The sequence below is a fragment of the Hetaerina americana genome, unplaced genomic scaffold (genome assembly GCF_022747635.1).
Source record: "Hetaerina americana unplaced genomic scaffold, ioHetAmer1.1.p SCAF_29, whole genome shotgun sequence".
Lineage (NCBI taxonomy): Eukaryota > Metazoa > Arthropoda > Insecta > Odonata > Calopterygidae > Hetaerina > Hetaerina americana.
Genome location: NW_027286863.1, coordinates 4,657,715 through 4,677,042, shown reverse-complemented (window position 1 = coordinate 4,677,042; position 19,328 = coordinate 4,657,715). Strand labels below are relative to the sequence as shown.

The 19,328-nt window shown below is 40.6% G+C and overlaps 1 protein-coding gene across 1 annotated transcript in view; it reads right to left on the bottom strand.

Annotated features, from left to right (window-relative positions):
* LOC139689885 (uncharacterized) overlaps positions 1-19,328 on the bottom strand; it is a 144,564-nt gene that overhangs the window by 11,634 nt on the left and 113,602 nt on the right. The window contains exons 6-15 of the mRNA XM_071586991.1: positions 19,031-19,198; positions 15,010-15,223; positions 12,040-12,256; positions 11,191-11,346; positions 10,377-10,581; positions 6,249-6,417; positions 4,901-5,070; positions 4,684-4,792; positions 4,227-4,432; positions 2,834-2,972 (exon numbers count right to left, since the gene is read on the bottom strand). Of these exons, the coding sequence (XP_071443092.1) occupies positions 2,834-2,972; positions 4,227-4,432; positions 4,684-4,792; positions 4,901-5,070; positions 6,249-6,417; positions 10,377-10,581; positions 11,191-11,346; positions 12,040-12,256; positions 15,010-15,223; positions 19,031-19,198 (1,753 nt within the window). The remainder of the gene's footprint in view (positions 1-2,833; positions 2,973-4,226; positions 4,433-4,683; positions 4,793-4,900; positions 5,071-6,248; positions 6,418-10,376; positions 10,582-11,190; positions 11,347-12,039; positions 12,257-15,009; positions 15,224-19,030; positions 19,199-19,328) is intronic.

The following is a 19,328-nucleotide window of genomic DNA, read 5'->3' as shown; positions in this document are numbered from 1 at the left end:
GGATAAGATGATTACAAAGATGGATGAGCGGAGAAAATGGAAGAATGTAAATCCAGAATTAGGCAAAATGAAGTACAAAGAATTAAACAATAAATTGAGGAGGGCAACAAATAAAGCAAAAGAAGCATGGTGGAAGATGCAGTGCGAGGATATAGAAAGTCTGCAGAGGAAGGGTGAAATCGGTGCGCTGTACAGCAAAGCTAAATCTTTATCGGGAAGTAAGAAAGGGAGATCTATGATAACAGTTAGAGATAAGGCGGGTAAGGTAATAGTTGTGAAGGACCTCAGGTTTTCCCGGCGTATGGTATTCAAGAAGTTCTCTCGGGTTTCCCACCGGGTCAGGTTGTAGTACACCGACGTTTCGAAGGCTGACTCTGCCATCATCTTCAGGGTGAAGTATTGCGCATGAAAAAGGCCTGGTATTTATACACTCCGCCGGGGCTCAGGTGTGCCCTGATTGGCCGGAAGCGTTAGTGTGCTCCGCTACGGCCAATCGGGTGCGTTCCCTTGCATTCTTAATTTTCTTTAGCCCTGGCTTCCATGTTTTACTGATTTGGAAGCCGTTGTCTCTGTTGAAAGTTTTGGTGTCTAGTCTGATTTCAACGGCTTCTTTCACCACGCGATCCCAATAGCCCTTGGCGTGGCATAGCCTCTTCGTGCCAGTAAAGTTAATTCTGTGGTCGTTATTGAGGCAATGTTCTGCGACCGCAGATTTCTCTGGGTATAATAATCTGATGCACCTCTCGTGTTCCTTCAGGCATGTTTCTATGGTGCGGCCGGTCTCCCCAATGTATGCTTGGCCGCACTCGCAAGGAATCCGGTACACTCCTGAGGTCTTCAATCCCCGTTTGTCTTTCGCTGTGTCAAGGACTGATTGCAGCTTCCTTATTGGTTTGTGGATCGTTTCCACCTTATATTTCCTTAATATCCTAGAGATTTTATTGGAAATCGTAGAGATAAACAGGATGCAGGCTCTTGCAACAGGTTTTTCTGCCTCTTCTCTCCGACCTTCAGGATTCGTGAAGGCCCTTTTAAGGGCCATGTTGATTTCCCGGGTTCCATATCCATTCTGCTGGAACGTCTTCCTTAGGTGTTTTATTTCCTCCTACAGGGAAAGGAGGCTAATCCGCAACCTGTACATGACTCAGACTGCTCAGGTGCGAGTGGGGAACGGGGAGTCCGGTTGGGCAGTGTTAGGAAGAGGTGTAAGGCAGTGTTGCCCATTATCACCATTGCTGTTCAACCTGAATGCAGAGGAAATGATTAAAGAGGCATGGGAAGAACTGGAGGTGGGAATGAAGGTGGGCGGGGAATTCGTAAAATCAGTTAGGTTTGCTGATGACCAAGCTTTAGTTTGTCAGTCCGCCCAGGGGTTGCAAGCATTGCTGAGTGAATTGGAAATTCAGTGCGACAGGTATGGGATGAGAATCAATATTAATAAAACAAAGGTTATGCGATTTTCTAGAAAGAAAAAGGCTAAGCTTAACATTAAAATAGGAGGGAAATAACTAGAGCAGGTAGAACAGTTTACGTATCTCGGTAGTGTTTTGGACCAACTCGGTCAAAGTCGTAGGGACGTAAGGAGAAGAATTGCGCTAGGCAAAGAGGCTTTCACAAGGAGGAGGGAGTTGATGACGGGGACGTTGAGTAAGGATATTAAGAAAAGACTCGTTAAAACTTTGATATGGAGCATAGCTATGTACGGTGCGGAAACGTGGTCATTGAAGCAGGAGGATAGACGTAGACTGGAGGCTTTTGAAATGTGGGTGTGGCGAAGAATGGAGAAGGTGAAATGGACAGAGAAGAAAACAAATGAGGAAGTACTTGGTATGGTGGGCGAAGAGAGGGGTTTGTTGGGAGCAATCCTATGGAGGCAGGAAAAGTGGCTGAAGGGGGTATTGACCAGCAGCGGGATGTTGAAGACTGTAATTGAGGGGAGAATGTTAGGCAAACCAGGAAAGGGAAGGAACAGGATAGGGATGTTGGACGGGATGAAGGGAGGAAGAAAGTACTCAGAGCTGAAGAGGGACCTGATGTAGAGTAGGATGTTGGGTTTTGCTATGGGCCGCAAATTATTTAATCAGTAATTACGTCCATCCAAAAACCTACCTTAACCGGTAGATTACCCAATAATAATAATAATAATTGTCTTGGTTATGACGTTGCATAAGGTCTGGTCATGGCATAGAAGCAAGCAACTGAGTACATTTAACCATTGAGTTGGCCTACCTTTGAGGTCAATATTTTGGAAAGGAGAATGGAGGGATGGGCGTATAGTTGCTCATTACCAAGTATTGTATTGGGATCTGCCAAGTGCCTTTAATCTCGATTAGCTCTAGAGCATCCATTTTCAATACTTTGGGGAGGATGTGGTGCATTTCTAGGACTAACTTGCTATTACATTTACAACCTTAGAGGTGTTTTGCAAAGAAGGAATTGCGGTTTCGCTTTTTGTGACACCGGGAGTGTTCTTGGGCTCGTGTTTTGAAATTCCTCCCAGTTTGATCAATATAATAAGTGTTGGGTATATATTCAACATTTGTGTGTGTCACTTGCACCTGATGATGCCACAAGTTGGTGAAATGGTGGGTGTACTGTGAAATAAATTCTGTGGAAAATTGCAAACTTTTTTTCTATTTGTAATAGGTTGTTTGGCACAATTATGTTCAACTTTTTCATATCTCATGGAGGCAAATTATAATTTTGAAGGTGGACAAGAAAAATTATATAACATGGAACCAAAATCCATATTTTTTAAGAATCAACACATAGCATGAAAAATAACTATTTGCATTTCCTATTAAAAGTATATGCAGTAGGTAAAAATTCATACCCTTGAAGGAAACTTGAAACAAATCTCTGGGAGGCAAACTGCAATATCAATGATGTGTTGGCAATTTCTGCAGCCTGACGGGTGGGTCTGTTGAAGCCATAAGCTGTTCCGATGGGTGATTGGGGGTCAGCACTCCGTTCTTTGACAAGAGAAATGCATATTCACAGGGTGAATTAGTCAAATAAAAATATAATAAACAATAGTCTATTAAGTAGGGATGTACATATATTAGCATGTTTTACATTCATTCAACATGGAACCTATGACAGTACCATATGGGGTAGAACAGTAATTGGTAATTTTTTGCTTCCATATAATGTATAGGACTCATTAACATATTTAAATTAATCCTTGGGTACCTGCTAAAATGTGAGTGCCGGTTCCTATGGCGATTTAAGAAAATATGAGACAAAAGTAACTGGGATAGGGCTAAATACTGATCATAATTTATTCCTATGAAAAATTATATTATATTTCATATTTCCTAAACTTAAAATATTAATTATGTAAATCATTTAATTCAAGCAGCTATTTTCATGGCCGGCAAAATAACTTGCTTTATTCCTGATGAATAACTGATTGTAGTACTTTTCCACAGGTTAAAATTATTTTACGACTAGGTTTTAATGTATTAATCATTATTACATCATTACGTTTTGGCAATGTAATACATCAAAACCCAGTCGTAAAATAAATTTTATCATGAGGAAAAGTGCTAAAATCAGTTATTCATTATGTTTGACTTCCACCACATCACGCCTACTGAAACTACTCAATTTGTGCTTTATTCCTCTTTCAGTCACATTGGCATGAGTTACTTTATTCTATATCATTGACAATTTTTTACCACTAGCTATCATTGAAAGAAAAATTGTATAAAAGACTTTCTATTCCTATCAGAAGTCAGCCAAAGAGTCTGCAGATGGATTTCTTAAGAATTTTTCTTGATAAATACCTTAGGTGTGAGAATATTTCATACCCATCATCATTATATAAAAATCATCAAATTATTATTAAATTTATCTGAGAGCACCTTAGAAGTACCGCAAAGTACTTAATTTTGTTCACTATACCCATGGTATGATAATTTTGAAAAAGTATTCATCATTATTTATCGAGGGCCCTACAATTCATTAGTTTGCCTCAATTTAATTGTGTTTTACACTTACCTCTTAATCTCTTCACTTAAGCTTCAAATATAGGAATAGATGAAGAAATTTGTGGGATATAAAAAACCATACACACAGTAATCAACCCGAAGATCAGTTTGGTAGGTGATGATGGAGATCACCCAGTACTAAACCCGAAGGGATGTGCAATTCACCCATAAGCAGGGTGGGGAAGCAAGTTCCTATCCCTTTGCAAAGGATATATAGATCGTTGAAAGGCTTACTCTGCTTCAGGAGAGCCATTTCGCGGTGAATCACATCCCCTAAGTCTCGCTTGGCTCTTGTCACTGATTCAGTCAATAGTCTATCAGGCTGCTGGATTGCAGCTTGAAGAGGTAGGCCTGCCAGTGAAAACTGCTGCGAAATCCAGGCGGGATTAAGTTCCACTGACTTCAATGCACCTCTCCTTTTGCACGAAGTGGGATAATTTCTGAGAAATGGAAAAAGACTGAAGTAAGAAATACATACTTAAGTACATACATAATAAAGATAAATTTGGCCTTTGCCAAAAAAAGGCATGGCTTTGAGAATTTTTATCATTTCCTGTTCTTATGATGTTTATTTCACAAATTTTTTATCTGCGACAAAAATTTTTGATTTAAAGTAATAAATGGCATGAAGCTAGAATGCATGTGTAACAATATTCATGAGATGGAAATTCCTCAAATGATTCTGACTCACAAAAATGGATCGATGTGCAAGAATGCCTTTGGCTGGACTTCTGTGATGTCATCTGAGTTGTCACAGATCAGTCTGGCAAGAGTGGCTTTCCTGATTTCAGCAAGCTGCTCTGAAATTGAAGAGATATATGATGATAATTCAAGTGGCAGACTGATGAGTTGGCCATAAATGCAGCAAAAATTAGAGTGCATTCCACTTCTCCTCATTTGTAACCAACCTTTGGTGAATGAGCTTGGAGGTAGGTCGTTCTCATACCAATAGCGATCTCCTCTGCGCAGGGAGAGGAAGTGGCGACCCAGGAGACAAGCAAGAGTTGGTCCAACCATCGCACCTTCGGCTGGGACTTCAGCGAGTGCCCCAGTGAATAAGTCAATGTCATTCACATCCCTTGAAATGAAGAAGTATATAATTGATCAAGAATGTGCACTGCAACTTCATGTTCAACGAAAATGAATGATGAATCAAGTTTCGTCTCATTCCTATGCATCTTATGTGCAAAATTAGTCATGTTTAGCTGACTTACCAGCCTCAAAAAGCTGACGAATTTTTTTCGCATATAAGGTTTTTCAGAAATACTAAATACCTTGAGTGTAAAACTAGTCATGTTCAAAACTTGAATTTTATAATTTTAAAATTTCAAGGCTATATATTATTTATTAACTAGTTAAAAAGATGATGAGATGAACTTAAAAAAGCAAATCTTTGAAGGAATTTCCATTCCTGTGCAATGCCAAGAGGGATAATAACATTCAAAGTTAAGAGGAAATGATATAATCAGTTTTGCAGTTTACTCCATGAAAGTTGATATCAGTACCCTTAATCCTTATATTGTACTTTATACCTACTTCATATTCTAATGCAACAATTTCAGAGCGTAAAAATCATTCGCCTTGACTGGGACACGCGGATGCGGATTAGCGGATGACTCCGTTATAAGTTACTGTTGCGGCATCTCCCGCAGTTTCTTTGGAATACTTCATATTCCATTTTAAAAGTTTAATCAGTGCATACAATAAAAAAATAGAATTAAATGATGAGAATTTTTAAAAAGTAACAAAAATAGGGATATGTAATGAAAAGTTTTTAAAAAATGAAAAAGAAACAATAGAAATGTGTTGCTTTTAAATTTTCTAATATGCTTCATCCCTTGGAAAAGTTATACTAAGGCATTTTAAAAATTGTGAAGGGTCTTCTGAATGCACTGAAATTTTTATGAAAATTTCAGTTACTCTGTACTTGTTTTTCGTGTACGTACAGAAAATGAAATAGTGATACCTTCTGCAGTCTAATTCATTTTTGAATGCTTAAAATGGCACCACTAAATTCGGTAGATACCTGAAGTATTCAAGGAGGGAGGGCTGTTATACACATTGCCTTCGATCAATCAATTGACACGAAAGGTCCATCACCCTTCCTATGGAGTCTCTGGTGCTTTACTAACTCACTCTAATGTACTTTCTAGGCAATGATCTCAGTCACTGGTGATCAATTAGGTAGTTAAAATTTCCTTTGAGTAAATCCACTGTCAGGAAGTAATTTATTTTTACTCGCACATTTTTGTCTACCTGTATACTTTGTTCAGAGCAGATGTTGTCTCGGGAGGGATGAGATCGGATAAATCTTGAAATCTTCGAGGCGTTGGCAACCCACAGTGTTCTCTCCACTTAACATAGCTCGGAATACCATGGTCACGTCCCTGCTGGATCACCTGTGCAGCTAAATCCATACCATGTCCTGTGTGCAAAAGGTGAAATAAAATTGTTAACCATTAAAAAATATAATGTTCAACTTAATACTTCATGGCATCTTACAGAAGATGCTAGTGAATATGCCTGCGCTCTATCCACTGAACACGGAAACTATTTATCGTGAAGTTTGATGGAGTATAAAGCTTTAGTCACATTATTCATCTTGGACTCATATTTTTACAATCTACAATGAAATTTGTATTTCCATTTCCTCCAGTTATTTCACTCCTTACACCCGAGAGTAACAGCATATTTTCTCTCCAATCACATGAAACACGGTGGAAAACTCCCACCAATTCAAATTGATTGGTACCTACGATGTTAATTGATCATATTGAGTATTTCACTTTTACTATCACTTGAATGGCTCGTTTGTAGAAATCACCATTCTTGAATTTTGATTTGCTTCGTTTAGGGTATTGCAAACTTGATGGCACATTTCGGGATTTGGCGTAATTTTATATCCAGTGGAAATACATCTGGACCTCCTTAACAAATTGTATTCCCATCTGCAATTGCTTGGCCGCCTTTCTCATCGACACGAAAACAGCTGACAGCTGAGCGCGTAATCTAATCAACATCGTATATGCGCGTTCGTTCAAAAATAATAATTATTTATTATTATTAGGTAATCTACCGGTTAAGGTAGGTTTTTGGATGGAGAAAATTACTAATTCAACAATTTGTGACCCCCAGCAAAACACAACGTCCTACTCTACATCTGGTCCCTCTTCAGCTCTGAGTACTTTCTTCCTCCCTTCATCCCGTCCAACATCCCTATCCAGTTCCTTCCCTTTCCTCGTTTGCCTAACATTCTCCCCTCTATCACAGTCCTCAACATCCCGCTCCCGGTCAATACCCCCTTCAGCCACTTTTCCTGCCTCCATAGGATTGCTCCCAACAAACCCCTCTCTTCGCCCACCATACCAATTACTTCCTCATTTGTTTTCTTCTCTGTCCATTCCACCTTCTCCATTCTTCTCCACACCCACATTTCAAAAGCCTCCAATCTACGTCTATCCTCCTGCTTCAATGACCACGTTTCCGCACCGTACATAGCTACGCTCCATATCAAAGTTTTTACGAGTCTTTTCTTAATATCCTTACTCAAAGTCCCTGTCATCAACTCCCTCCTCCTTGTGAAAGCCTCTTTGCCTAGCGCAATTCTTCTCCTTACGTCCCTATTACTTTGACCGTGTTGGTCCAAAACACTACCGAGATACGTAAACTGTTCTACCTGCTCTAGTTTTTGCCCTCCTATTGTAATGTTAAGCTTGGCCTTTATCTTTCTAGAAAATCGCATAACCTTTGTTTTATTAATATTGATTCTCATCCCATACCTGTCGCACTGAATTTCCAATTCACTCAGCAATGCTTGCAGCCCCTTGGCTGATTGACAAACTAAAGCTTGGTCATCAGCAAACCTAACTGATTTTACGAATTCCCCGCCCACTTTCATTCCTACCTCGAGTTCTTCCCATGCCTCTTTGATCATTTCCTCTGCATACAGGTTGAACAGCAACGGTGATAATGGGCAACCCTGCCTTACACCCCTTCCTAACACTGCCCATCCTGACTCCCCGTTTCCCACCCGCACCTGAGCAGTCTGAGACAAGTACAGGTTGCGGATTAGCCTCCTTTCCCTCCAATCTATTCCTATTTTCTGCAGAATACTCCATAGTTTTTCCCCATTCACTCTATCAAACGCTTTTTCGAAATCTACGAAACAGGCAAATACCTCCTAGTTGTGTTCTATATTCCTCTCGATTAATAATCTCATTACTGCAATGGCATCACGCGTACCTCTCCCCTTCCTAAGCCCAAACTGATCATCCCCTAAGTAATCATTTGCCCTACTCTCTATCCTTTTGTTTATGATCCTGAGAACAACTTTAGCTGCGTGGGATATCAAACTAATTGTCCTATAGTCCTCACTTGACGTGGCCTTTACCTTTTTCGGAATAGGAACTAAAACTGATCTCACAAAGTCTTCCGGCCAGAGTCCTTCCTCATAAATACCATGGATCAGCCCATATAGCCTCTTCCTCCCACATTTTCCTAAGCCTTTTAAAAGTTCCGCGGGAATGTTATCCACCCTCACGGCCTTATTTAGTTTCATCTCCCTTAATGCCCTTTCTATCTCATTTTCTAGTATGCCTGGACCTAAGCTGTCTTCCTCTACGCCATTTTCTTTTTCAATGTCTAACTTTGTTGGTCTGAGTTCTTTACTATACAGTTCTTCCATATACTCCTTCCATCTCTCTTGGATCTTTCCTGCGTCAACTATTACCTTACCCTTACTCGCCTTATCTCTGACAAAAATAATTAACGACGTCAAAATGGAGGAACGTATCTTTCAGGACAAGTTGTCGCCTTGCATTCTGACACTCCGCATGAAATCTAACTTACACCCTCTTACGTGGATTACGCATAACAATTTATTGCATCCAGCTTCAATCAAGACCGCCCAAGTTGATGATGCTTGAAGTTAAGAATCCTGGGATTGGCGGCGATCCGTGCTTTCGCCGGGAAGGCGAGAGATCGACGAGTTGGTTCCTTCGCATCGCGTGAACTTCCCCTAGTATTCATTCCCTCAAACATATCCTCCTCCGGGTTTTCAAGCCTTGGCTTTCTTCCCGTCCGCCATTCCATTGGCATTCCACCACCACACAATGTATTTTACCCATTCAGTTTTTCTGTCTTCGTAGTTTCAGCGGGTATCCAATTGAAAAAATCGATGTCCCAAATAAAAAATGGAAAAACCCCGGCAAATGTTAGCACTGGCTATTTGCTGAGGCTAGTCTGGTAACATTTGTGCTTTCAGTAAATTGTTTATATGTCATCTCAGGTTTGCGTGATCCCAGGCTATCCGCCGTTAGTGAAATTAATAATGAGAGGCCAACAATTCATTTCTAGCTTATCAAATGGGGCCGGCTACGCATAGTAATCAGATCTAGTAATAATGTAACCACCGCCAAAAAAGATGATTTCGAGGAACAGAAGAACGAAGGTTGGTCATTCGTTCTTATATAATTTCTATCAACTTGCAATAAATAAGGATATGCAAGGACAATCAGTGATCAGCAAGAAAGTTTTAAGGATTTAAGCGAAATTACGTGAGTCACCACAGAACTTCACGCGGCGCTAACTCCTTTTTCTTGAATGCGGATTTTCAACCTCATTGCAGAGTTTGGTTTTAGAGGCGAAAAAAGATAAATTAAATCATTTCGTATGCAATTTAACCAACTAGATTGACTAAATGGTAATTGTGAAACGTATAATAATGCTAAAAGAAAGGTTGCTCTTTGTGCTCAAGACACAAGGATTTCGGGTGAAAGAATAATTTATACTTTGTTAGGTTTTCCAATCGAGGACAGTTCTTCTCCTCTACTGTGCCAACCTTAGTGAGAGACGACATTCGTTTTCAACATTAATATCAACAATTTTTCCAAAACGAACGAATGCTATATATTTTCCAAGAAACGGCGGAAGATGCCGAAATAGTTGTATTGTGATATAAGTTTCATTTAAAATGCTGTCTCTTCAGCGTGAGCCCGAGTCGGAGAGAAACCTTCAATTGAATAGAAATATAAAATGTGAATATTTAAAATGCATAGAATAAGCCTGTCCTTGAATTTAAACTCTTTGGTGTAAATACTCGTTCGATAATCTATATTTATTCGCAAAAAAACGAAATGGTTATCAATGCTCCTAACTGCAGTCAACTGCTTTAATAAAGACTGTAAAGCAAAAATGTCAGTTACATAATATCAGAAGGAATAATGCACTTTTACACGGAATTTTATTATTTGGTACGACCACATAATAAAAATGTGTGAATATTATCTTGCTCTTTCCTTTTTTATGGAAAAATACACCTTCCACGATGTTTGACATGCCAGTTAACCACATATTTACAGGGAAGCTTTAGAAAATATTCTGTACCTTTTGATGGGTCTTCAAACATGTGATTGGTCATAACGTCGTTGATGAACTCATCATCGTGCTGCGCGGGGCTGTTCAGCAACCCCCTGAGGACGCTGTCGGGCCCGTTGACACTTCTCCCGTCCACCCCTAAGCGACTCCAGGTCGCTGGAAGAGGAGAGGGAACTCCCGGAGCCATGCGCTCTTCCCCCATCTTGTGGCCATTCTATCAAAGAATCGGAACATGCATAGTGCACTAAATTTTTACTACGAAAATAACCTCACATCATGTAAGAGAAAAAATAGCCCTAGTATAACTTTCCTCATGATACCGATTACCATTATTTTCATCGCGTATCGAAGCCCACGTCAACACTTGCAGAGTCTTATGGTTTTATAGCCTTTTTATTTGGGCACTGGATGAATAAAATATTTAATCGTTTTCTTATTCCACGAGTTTCCATAAATGCGGTCGCATTGCATTAAACGACGCTGAAGGTTAATGTCGACGGAAGGCTTCATCAGAACTATCCACTCAGTGGAGTTTAGTTTTAAAATTCATTAGCAAACTGGGACGACTCAAGAAATATCTAATGGAAAATTGAAAGTTAACACACGGCATAGCAAAGTCTTTAGGGGCAGTTTTTCTTTAAAAAAATAAAATCCATTAAATTAGAATGTCCAATTTAATTAACTTGAATCAAACCTACCCGAAATGTAATAACTTTGAACTGAATTTTATCCCGTGTTAAAGAAAAACTTTCAATTGAGGTAATCTTCATTTAATGGACTATTTTGAGGAAGCTTATATTTGCAGATGCATAAGTGAGGTCACCTTATCAAAAAGATCGAGGCTCCTCGGCATCAAGGATGCAATAAATCGTAACGCAGCAACTGCAACACTGTTGGACACGCCAGGGTTGGCGTTTATGTCGTAGCCGGTGTAGTGACCAGATGACTGGGCCTCCAGTCCGAGCCTCTCCACCGTACTCTATAATGATAAGCAAAAAAAGCACAAAATCAATACATCAGCACGTTTATCTCCCATAGTAAAACTCCCGCCTCGGTTGTAGTAGGGAATCAACAAATTTCCTCGCCTGCTACTAGCCAAACGATGAAATCCACCGCAGTAATTTTACCTAACTCTTTACTCATTGATTTTTTAGGATAATTTTCCCTGATCACGTATTGACAACTTCAGATAGCCACAAATGCTTCCCACGTGACCGATTTGTGTCTATTCTTATCTCTGACGCAAAATTGGTGAAATAGGAAATGCAGTTAGGTTGGCCCCATTGATATCAACACGAAAATATCTTACTGAGTGAACGATGTAAGTGGATGGAGCAGATGAGTCCCATTGGAAAAGAGACAGAAGATGTATGCCTAGAAGTTTAATAGTTTACGGGAGACCCCAAAATGAAAGAAAATTGAAAAATTGGAAATTCTTTTTCTTTGTTAGAAAGCCACTTCCTATAATTTATCATTTGATCACCAGAGAGATTTTTCCTTCAGGGAACCTTGCAACTTGAGACATAGGTGGCACTGATAACATGTGGTCAGCACCGGAACGCATTTTGTCTAGCGCAGCGATACCTATAGTTCAGGAATAGTCGCTCATCACATTCGGACGTTTGGACCGTACGGGAACCGTGGGACACATGGGCAGATGTATACGTCTTACCTTACCCAGAATAAGGGGTAGGTATTCTGAGTACGTGATGTGCTGTATCTCCGCCCCCACGACCCGACGCGCCTCCTGGAACAGGGTCTCATCCTCCCAGTGGGGGTTGATGCCCGCCAGGGCCCTCGCAATGCGGTTGTGCTCCCGCATCCAGAGGGTGTGCAAGACGAGGAGGCCCGAGTGCTCGTTGGCCCTCATGTCGCCCGCCTTGAAGCACCTGAGGCGAAAAAATCCATCCGCATATCAAACGGGAGCGCAAGGAATGGTTTCTTCACGCGGCAAGACCGTGGGCGACAAAGAACACGATTGGGGATTCTTTCCCCTATTCAACGCCGCCCACCCCTTTCTTTCTAGAGTTCTAGAGACTTAATATCACCAATTCTCTGTGCCAACCGGAATATCTACTTCCATCCTCTCTTTCTACGCTTTCCCAAGATTCCATTAGGCTTGTTGGTGCTTCCGGCATCTACAAGTTTAACATCTTTGAAGTTCAATTCATTTGCCATGGTGTGTTAACGCATTATAATTTGAGAAGTCTTACAGGATCCCACGACGACGTGAAATAGTTTCCAGGGCCTGCCCAAAACATCCCTCATAATGACAGGCCAACTAACTAAAATGGTGATAACGCCTTATCCACATGATAAGTCAGAGTAGAAAATGTAGCATTTTAAAAGCCAGACTTATGCTGGAAGCAATACAGCCTAGGAGAGCATATTAATTACCCACACGACATTTTATAATTTAATTATCTATTTAGACTATCATATAATTTGTTTTATTATTATATAATTCTATTATGTATTTATTAATTTTATAATCCTCAGAAATCCAAGACCTCAACTCAAGCGATCAAAATATTCGACACATTCAAATATCACGAATAAGAATACGGACAAAGTTTCATAGTATCTCGTCTTCAAGTTATGGAACTCGTTACCTTATAATGTCAGCATATCCTGTAATACCAAACAAGTCATAAGGATAATTACTAAATAAATTATATTGGCCTATAGATGATATTACCTCGCTGCACGTCATATTTCAGAATTGATTTTTAATTTGCATTTAATACTTCATCATTGCCATTTTATTCTTAACATGGAATGCCCAATGCTCAAATTACCACGCTTGTATTTATTTCAATGCTTTTTCAACTTTTGTGATCCAAGTAAGCTACTCAGTGTGATTGTCAGCTGTTTTAAAATGGGTTGGAAGCGAAAATGAGGCTCATAATGACCAATTTAGTTGCCTTTGTCTCAGCAGTCCATTCTATCTTGCAACCGAAGAGATCATGAATCAAGTGCTTATCATTTTTATGTTATGTGAGCAAATTTTTGTCATTTTTAGGCAACGCGGAAAATTTATTTTGGGAAGAACAATGCGTGTGTATATATATAGCACGGCTGTCGTCTTCAGAATACGACAGCCGTGCTGTCGAAACGTCAAATAACAAATTGTGAATGTCCTTTCTTTGTGTCTCTATATTCTAAAAATCTACATCTGTGTTTATATATATATATATATATTTATTTATTTATTTATTTACTTATTTATCAGATGATTCAGGGGGGCTCTTTTCCAGAGCAGCTAACACTGTCTATTCTTTCCTGTTTTCTGCTAAGGTTTTAACGCTGTGTCTTCTAAATCTCGCAATGAGATTGTTTTCTCAGATTTACAGCTATTTCCTTCCCACGATTATCTTTCATCTCTTCTAAGAGTCAAGCTTTCGCGTTGAGATTTGCACCGATGAGATGAAATTGAAAAGGTTTGGGAAATGCTTCTGCACAAGGTGGGTAAATCATGTAGACTTTGATGAGTATTCGGTTATACTCCATGAGCTTTTTCTTTCTTAGAATTTTGGGAAATTCGTGAAAGTGGGAGTACGTCAATTTCGATTCACTTCCCTCCCCATTGTCTCGCTTGACCGCATGAATCCCTCCCCTCCCCGGCCGCGCCATTTCATTTGTGCAGAGCGATCAGGGGCGTTGCGGGGGCCTAATTGGCGGAGTGTTCAACTCTCGACTGGAGGGTCCTGGTTCAAGCCTCTTGACAGCCCTGGGTTGCATCACCCAAGGAGATTGCTAGGTTTGGTTCGCTGGATTTGCTAGGTTACAATTTTTTTAGGAAACCACAGGTGGCGCATGAAAAGAGACTCGTGCATGCAATAATGCATACATACCGTAAACTGCAGGTCCTACTGGGTATTCTGATTCGTACTTTAAAACTTCAAACTTCCGATTGATTACTGCAATGTATCGCCAAGGAATCACTTGAGATGACCAAATGTTAGCGCCGAAGGGCTAATGGTACCAAAATAAAATTAATTCCTAAAATATACCAAAATTTACAGTAAGGTGAAAAAAACCATTTATTCACTCAAGTTTGATAGTCCATTCTATGAATTTAATATTTATTATAAAAATACATCTCTAGGAATGGTAATACTTAATTACAATTCCGGTATCAATCGGACATCCCCTGCCACGCGTTCGCGACGCCTCAAGTGTCGGTGGGTGCACCATCACAAATAGAAACAGAATTGAATCAGAACGATGTGTCAACACCGAAAATGCCGCACGCATGCTGCTAAGGCGCAATGCTAAATTTAAAAATCAAAGGCACACTTGAAAGGCATTTTCAACAGATCTTGGCTCCTGGAAAAATTTTATGAGGCCATCTCTTGCGAATGATAAATGAAATCTTGCATTAGGAGCCATCGCAAAACTGAAAGGAACGTACCTAAAATGTCTGGCTGGTTATGCTTCTTGCAATGCAGAGCATAAGTTATATATAGCAACAGCATGTTGCTGTTATCAAACCGTTTATTTCTAGCAAATTTTTGTTGATGTAATTGTTTAATCGTAAAATGCCATGAGAGCATCTATAACAGACGCCCTATTACGCGGGAAGTAACTCCTATTTACGCGAACCTACGGAAGGAACGGGTTTTTTGAAGTATTTGCCTACCTATTCGTGCTATTCTGGTAGGTGGGGCACGCGCCGGCGTCGCTGATTATGGGGAGGAGTGGCTTTTTGGCGAAGGAGTAGATGGAAGAGTAGGAGGTGGTCCGTAGCAGACCGCCCTGGAAAGTCCGCAGGTCAGACGCGTCGTCTCGGGAGCTTCCATAGATGCCGGACCCATCGAGGAAGGACGTGGCCTGGTTCAGTTGCTCCCTCGGACCTGGAGGTATGGAAAAATTAATACATTTAGCAAGGAGATTGCGTTTGGATTCAAATGTTAGAATGAAAACCTCAAATCAGCGGAGTCTCACTGGCTACACCCATCAAAATCCCATGGGGTACCAACACTTTCTTGTCACCAGCAGACTGCACAGAAAAAGGAGTTGCCTCTTCCCACTCTGAAGGTGCGGATCACACGCACGCTCATACACACACACACACACACACACCAGGGATGAGAATGAAGTGAGTTATCCCCCCTTCACCTTCCCAATCGACCTACGGGTCAGGACGCTATCTCTGGAATGCGACTGCTCGGCGAAAGATGGCAAAGACTTTTTGGAGCTTCTGATCCGTCATCATAGTAGTAGTAGTATTTAGGGGAGGCGACCGACAGCCGAGGTCATTTGCACCATTAGCGATGGACAGGAGAGGACGAAAGGCGCCAAGGGGTCCGCAGCTTAACGTCCCATCCGACGGACGGTGTATTCACTCAAAGTGCCCTCCACAAAGCACCTCAAGTAGGGATCGAGATACCCCTGAAAAATATTCAACACCGCCGGGATTTGAACCCGGGCCCTCAGAGTGGAAAGCCAGTACGATAGCCACCGCACCATCTCGATCCCCTCCGTCATCATTCCAGCGCACAATCACGGGAATTGGTGAGCATTAGGGACTACTCGCTCTTCTTCGCCGAAGCGAAATTAAAAAAAAACTCCCAAAAAACTAATTGAGGGACACTCTGCGCTCAGTTGTGCGAGTGGTCACATACATCTGATATTGTGCCTTCCCTACTTATCCTCTTGACTCCCTTTCCCCGGGGCTTGGTTGCCCAAATTCCTTTAAAATTCTCACTCCCTCTAATTCTCTAATACTCTTAATCCCCTTTGATAATTATTGCAAATAGGTCATATTTCATGCGTAATTTTTCACCCAAAACTGAAGTCACGAAAAAATCTTTGCGTAGAAAAAAAAACCGTTTCCTTAATTCACCATTGACCTCCATTCGTATCATCCATATCATCTTTATTTTTTTAAGTATTTGCATTATATTCCATAAGAAAACTATTTTAAATCACAGGATCCTCCTTTTAAATACCACTAGTCACGGTTACACCGGCAATAATTTGCCGGTAATTTTTCCTGTATACGTATACTATCTCATACATACTGGTATGTTAAACAGCCAGCAATGGTTACACTGGATACTAATATTGAATTTGATGAGTACTTATGGCACTGATAAACAATTAAAATAGATAATGGAATCAAATGAAAAAGAATTTAAACCTCAGTTCCAGAGAATTCAGAACTCAAGTGTGCGTGCGTGCGGGCATCAGAAGCTGAGCAATGTCAGAAATAATCGTCTCGACCATTGTTTGAACAATGGATCTTAAGAAAACCAGTTGACCTGTTCAAAGTGGTTAACTTGATTATGAAGACTATCAACTCTAAATAGAGAGTTTATGGTGGGAACTTCAGTTAAAGCTGCTAATGCTGCCTCACATAATTACTATATCTTGGAAATGAAAAAATAGTAACTTTGTGATTCTACATAAAATTTATTTCGAAAATAAATTTATTTTAAAAAGTGTACGCTCCAAAGGGAATATTATTGATGACCTTTTGTACGCCTCCCACTCCCCCCTCCTGAACTTACCACTACTCGACACTAGTGCCAGTGATGGAAAAAAGACCCTCTACCTTTCCCACACACTCTCCCTTGACCTCAGAGATGTGTAACGGGCATTGCATTAATGTCTATGAACAGTTTAAAACCCACCCACTTTCCTCCGCCAATAGGAGGGGGCCTCCTGCTTCCTACCCTTCCCTCCAACAATCACTTCCCTCCCCCTCCGACCTTCTCACCTCCCCTCCCATACCTGAGTGTAGTGTATATGCATATAGACGGATATCTGTTTCTGTGGAATCACGAAGTTACTATTTTTCATTTCCAATATGAACCGATTCCATCAAGTTACGCCGGAAACCATCAATTAATTATATCTTAATATTTAGTGTTATCCTTAAATCCGTAAATCCTTTAAGTGCTCTGAATTTTAGATTGAGTTAAATGTACCATGCTGTCGCGATTGTACGCCATATAATGCATAGTATTTGATGTTTAAGCCTTAAAATATGATAAACATATTATTATGCCAAATTATATGCCTATATGATTTTTCAAACATATATACTTGCGTAGCAGTATATGTTTCCACATCCTAACGACTCTGTCGTAACAGTTATTATTTGAGAGTTATTGAACACATAAGCGGGTAAGTGCCCCCTGATATAGGTAGTTATCTTGATTGATTTTATTATTATTATTATTAAAAATACACATGTGCTGATAGACAGTGTCCGGTGGCACACAAGTCCCAAATAATCGCAAAAGATAATAGATAAAATCAGACTTCAAAACACAAATCTCTTTAACAAAACAAGCGAATCCCATCCCATTTACAACCATTAATCAGCAAGAAAAAAAGATAAATTAAAAAAAATTAAGCTATTACATATAATACAATACACCACACATCAATCAAATTATTAAATATATACCTTACATCTATTCTTAAAATTATACACTCTGTTAGGAAAGGGCTCGAATATTTTTGCAGGTAAGGTGTTCCACTCAACAATTGTTCTATTTAGAAAAGAAATTTTTTTTATTTGTTCTCTGTGCCCGGCATTTTACCTTAAATTTGTGATCATTTCTGCCTATAAAATTTGGGTTCCCCGCCTCTTTCCTAAGATCTGCCCAAGCTTTCTCCCCCTTCAGAATGCGTAAAATTCCACGAAGTCTGCTTCCTTTCCTTCTAGTTTCTAGAGGTTCCCAGCCCAGCGTTTCTAGCATGTCAGACACACTCTCCATCCTCCCATGCTTCCCCAGTACATATCGGGCAGCCTTTCTTTGCACCTTTTCCAGTTTTTTAACATGAACTTCTTCATGAGGGTCCCATACAAGAGAAGCGTACTCTAAAATTGGTCTTACTAGGGTCTGATAAGCCTTCTCCTTGGTTGCTCTAACGCTCCCTTTGACGTTTCTCATCACCCAATGAAGAGTTTTGAAAGCTTTCTTAAAGATGTACTCCACATTTAGCCCCCACCCTAAGTCCTTAGTTAAATATACACCTAAGTATTTGCAAGTATCACTTCTAGGAATGACATTTTCTGAGAATTTATATTCCCTATTTTTTCCATTTACCTTGTTGCTAAAAGTGATGGATCTGCATTTGCTAACATTAATATCCATCCCATTTTTTGTCACCCAATCCGCCATTTTATTTATGTCCCTTTGAAGTTTTTCACGGTCTCTGTCATTTTCGACTTTCCTGTAGATAATATAGTCGTCTGCAAAAAGTCTTATCTGAGAATTAATATTTTCTGGGAGATCATTTATATAGATTAAAAATAAGAACGGGCCAAGGATTGATTTCATGAATGGCAGTGAATTCTTCTCGGGATTTCATCCGGGTAATCTCCTCCATCTCCATCGCTGCCGACGTTTCGATGAAATCCTTTTCCATCGTCATCGGCCCTGATGACGATGGAAAAGGATTTCATCGAAACGTCGGCAGCGATGGAGATGGAGGAGATTACCCGGATGAAATCCCGAGAAGAATTCACTGCCATCATCCGCCGGGAGAAATTTCGAATGGGACGAAATTTCGAATGTCGAATGGGAATTTCCGGGACGATTTCATGAATGTTCAGCATAGTATTAGAAGTGTTTTCTGGAGCATTCGGAGAGAGGGCGTTGGAAGCATCTTCCATTGGAGAGCACCTCGGGGAGGGCACTCACCGAGCGTGCACCCGATGCGCGGTGCGGCGGCTGACCTCACGTAGTCCTCGCACTTCTCGAGGGCCGGGGCGTGCACGGGATCCGTCTCGGGCAGCCGGATCGGGAAGCACTCCGGGTGGAAGTCCCCGTAGCTGACCCCGCAGCACTTGAGCGGCTGACCCTCGAAACCTGAGAGAGAGGGGGGGGGGGGAACACACACAACACCGCTTTAGGCGTCATCCCCCGAATCCGTTCCAAGAACCCTTGGAAATACGAGGGCGTCACCCGCTACGCCCCTGCCACACACCTTTTTGGTGGT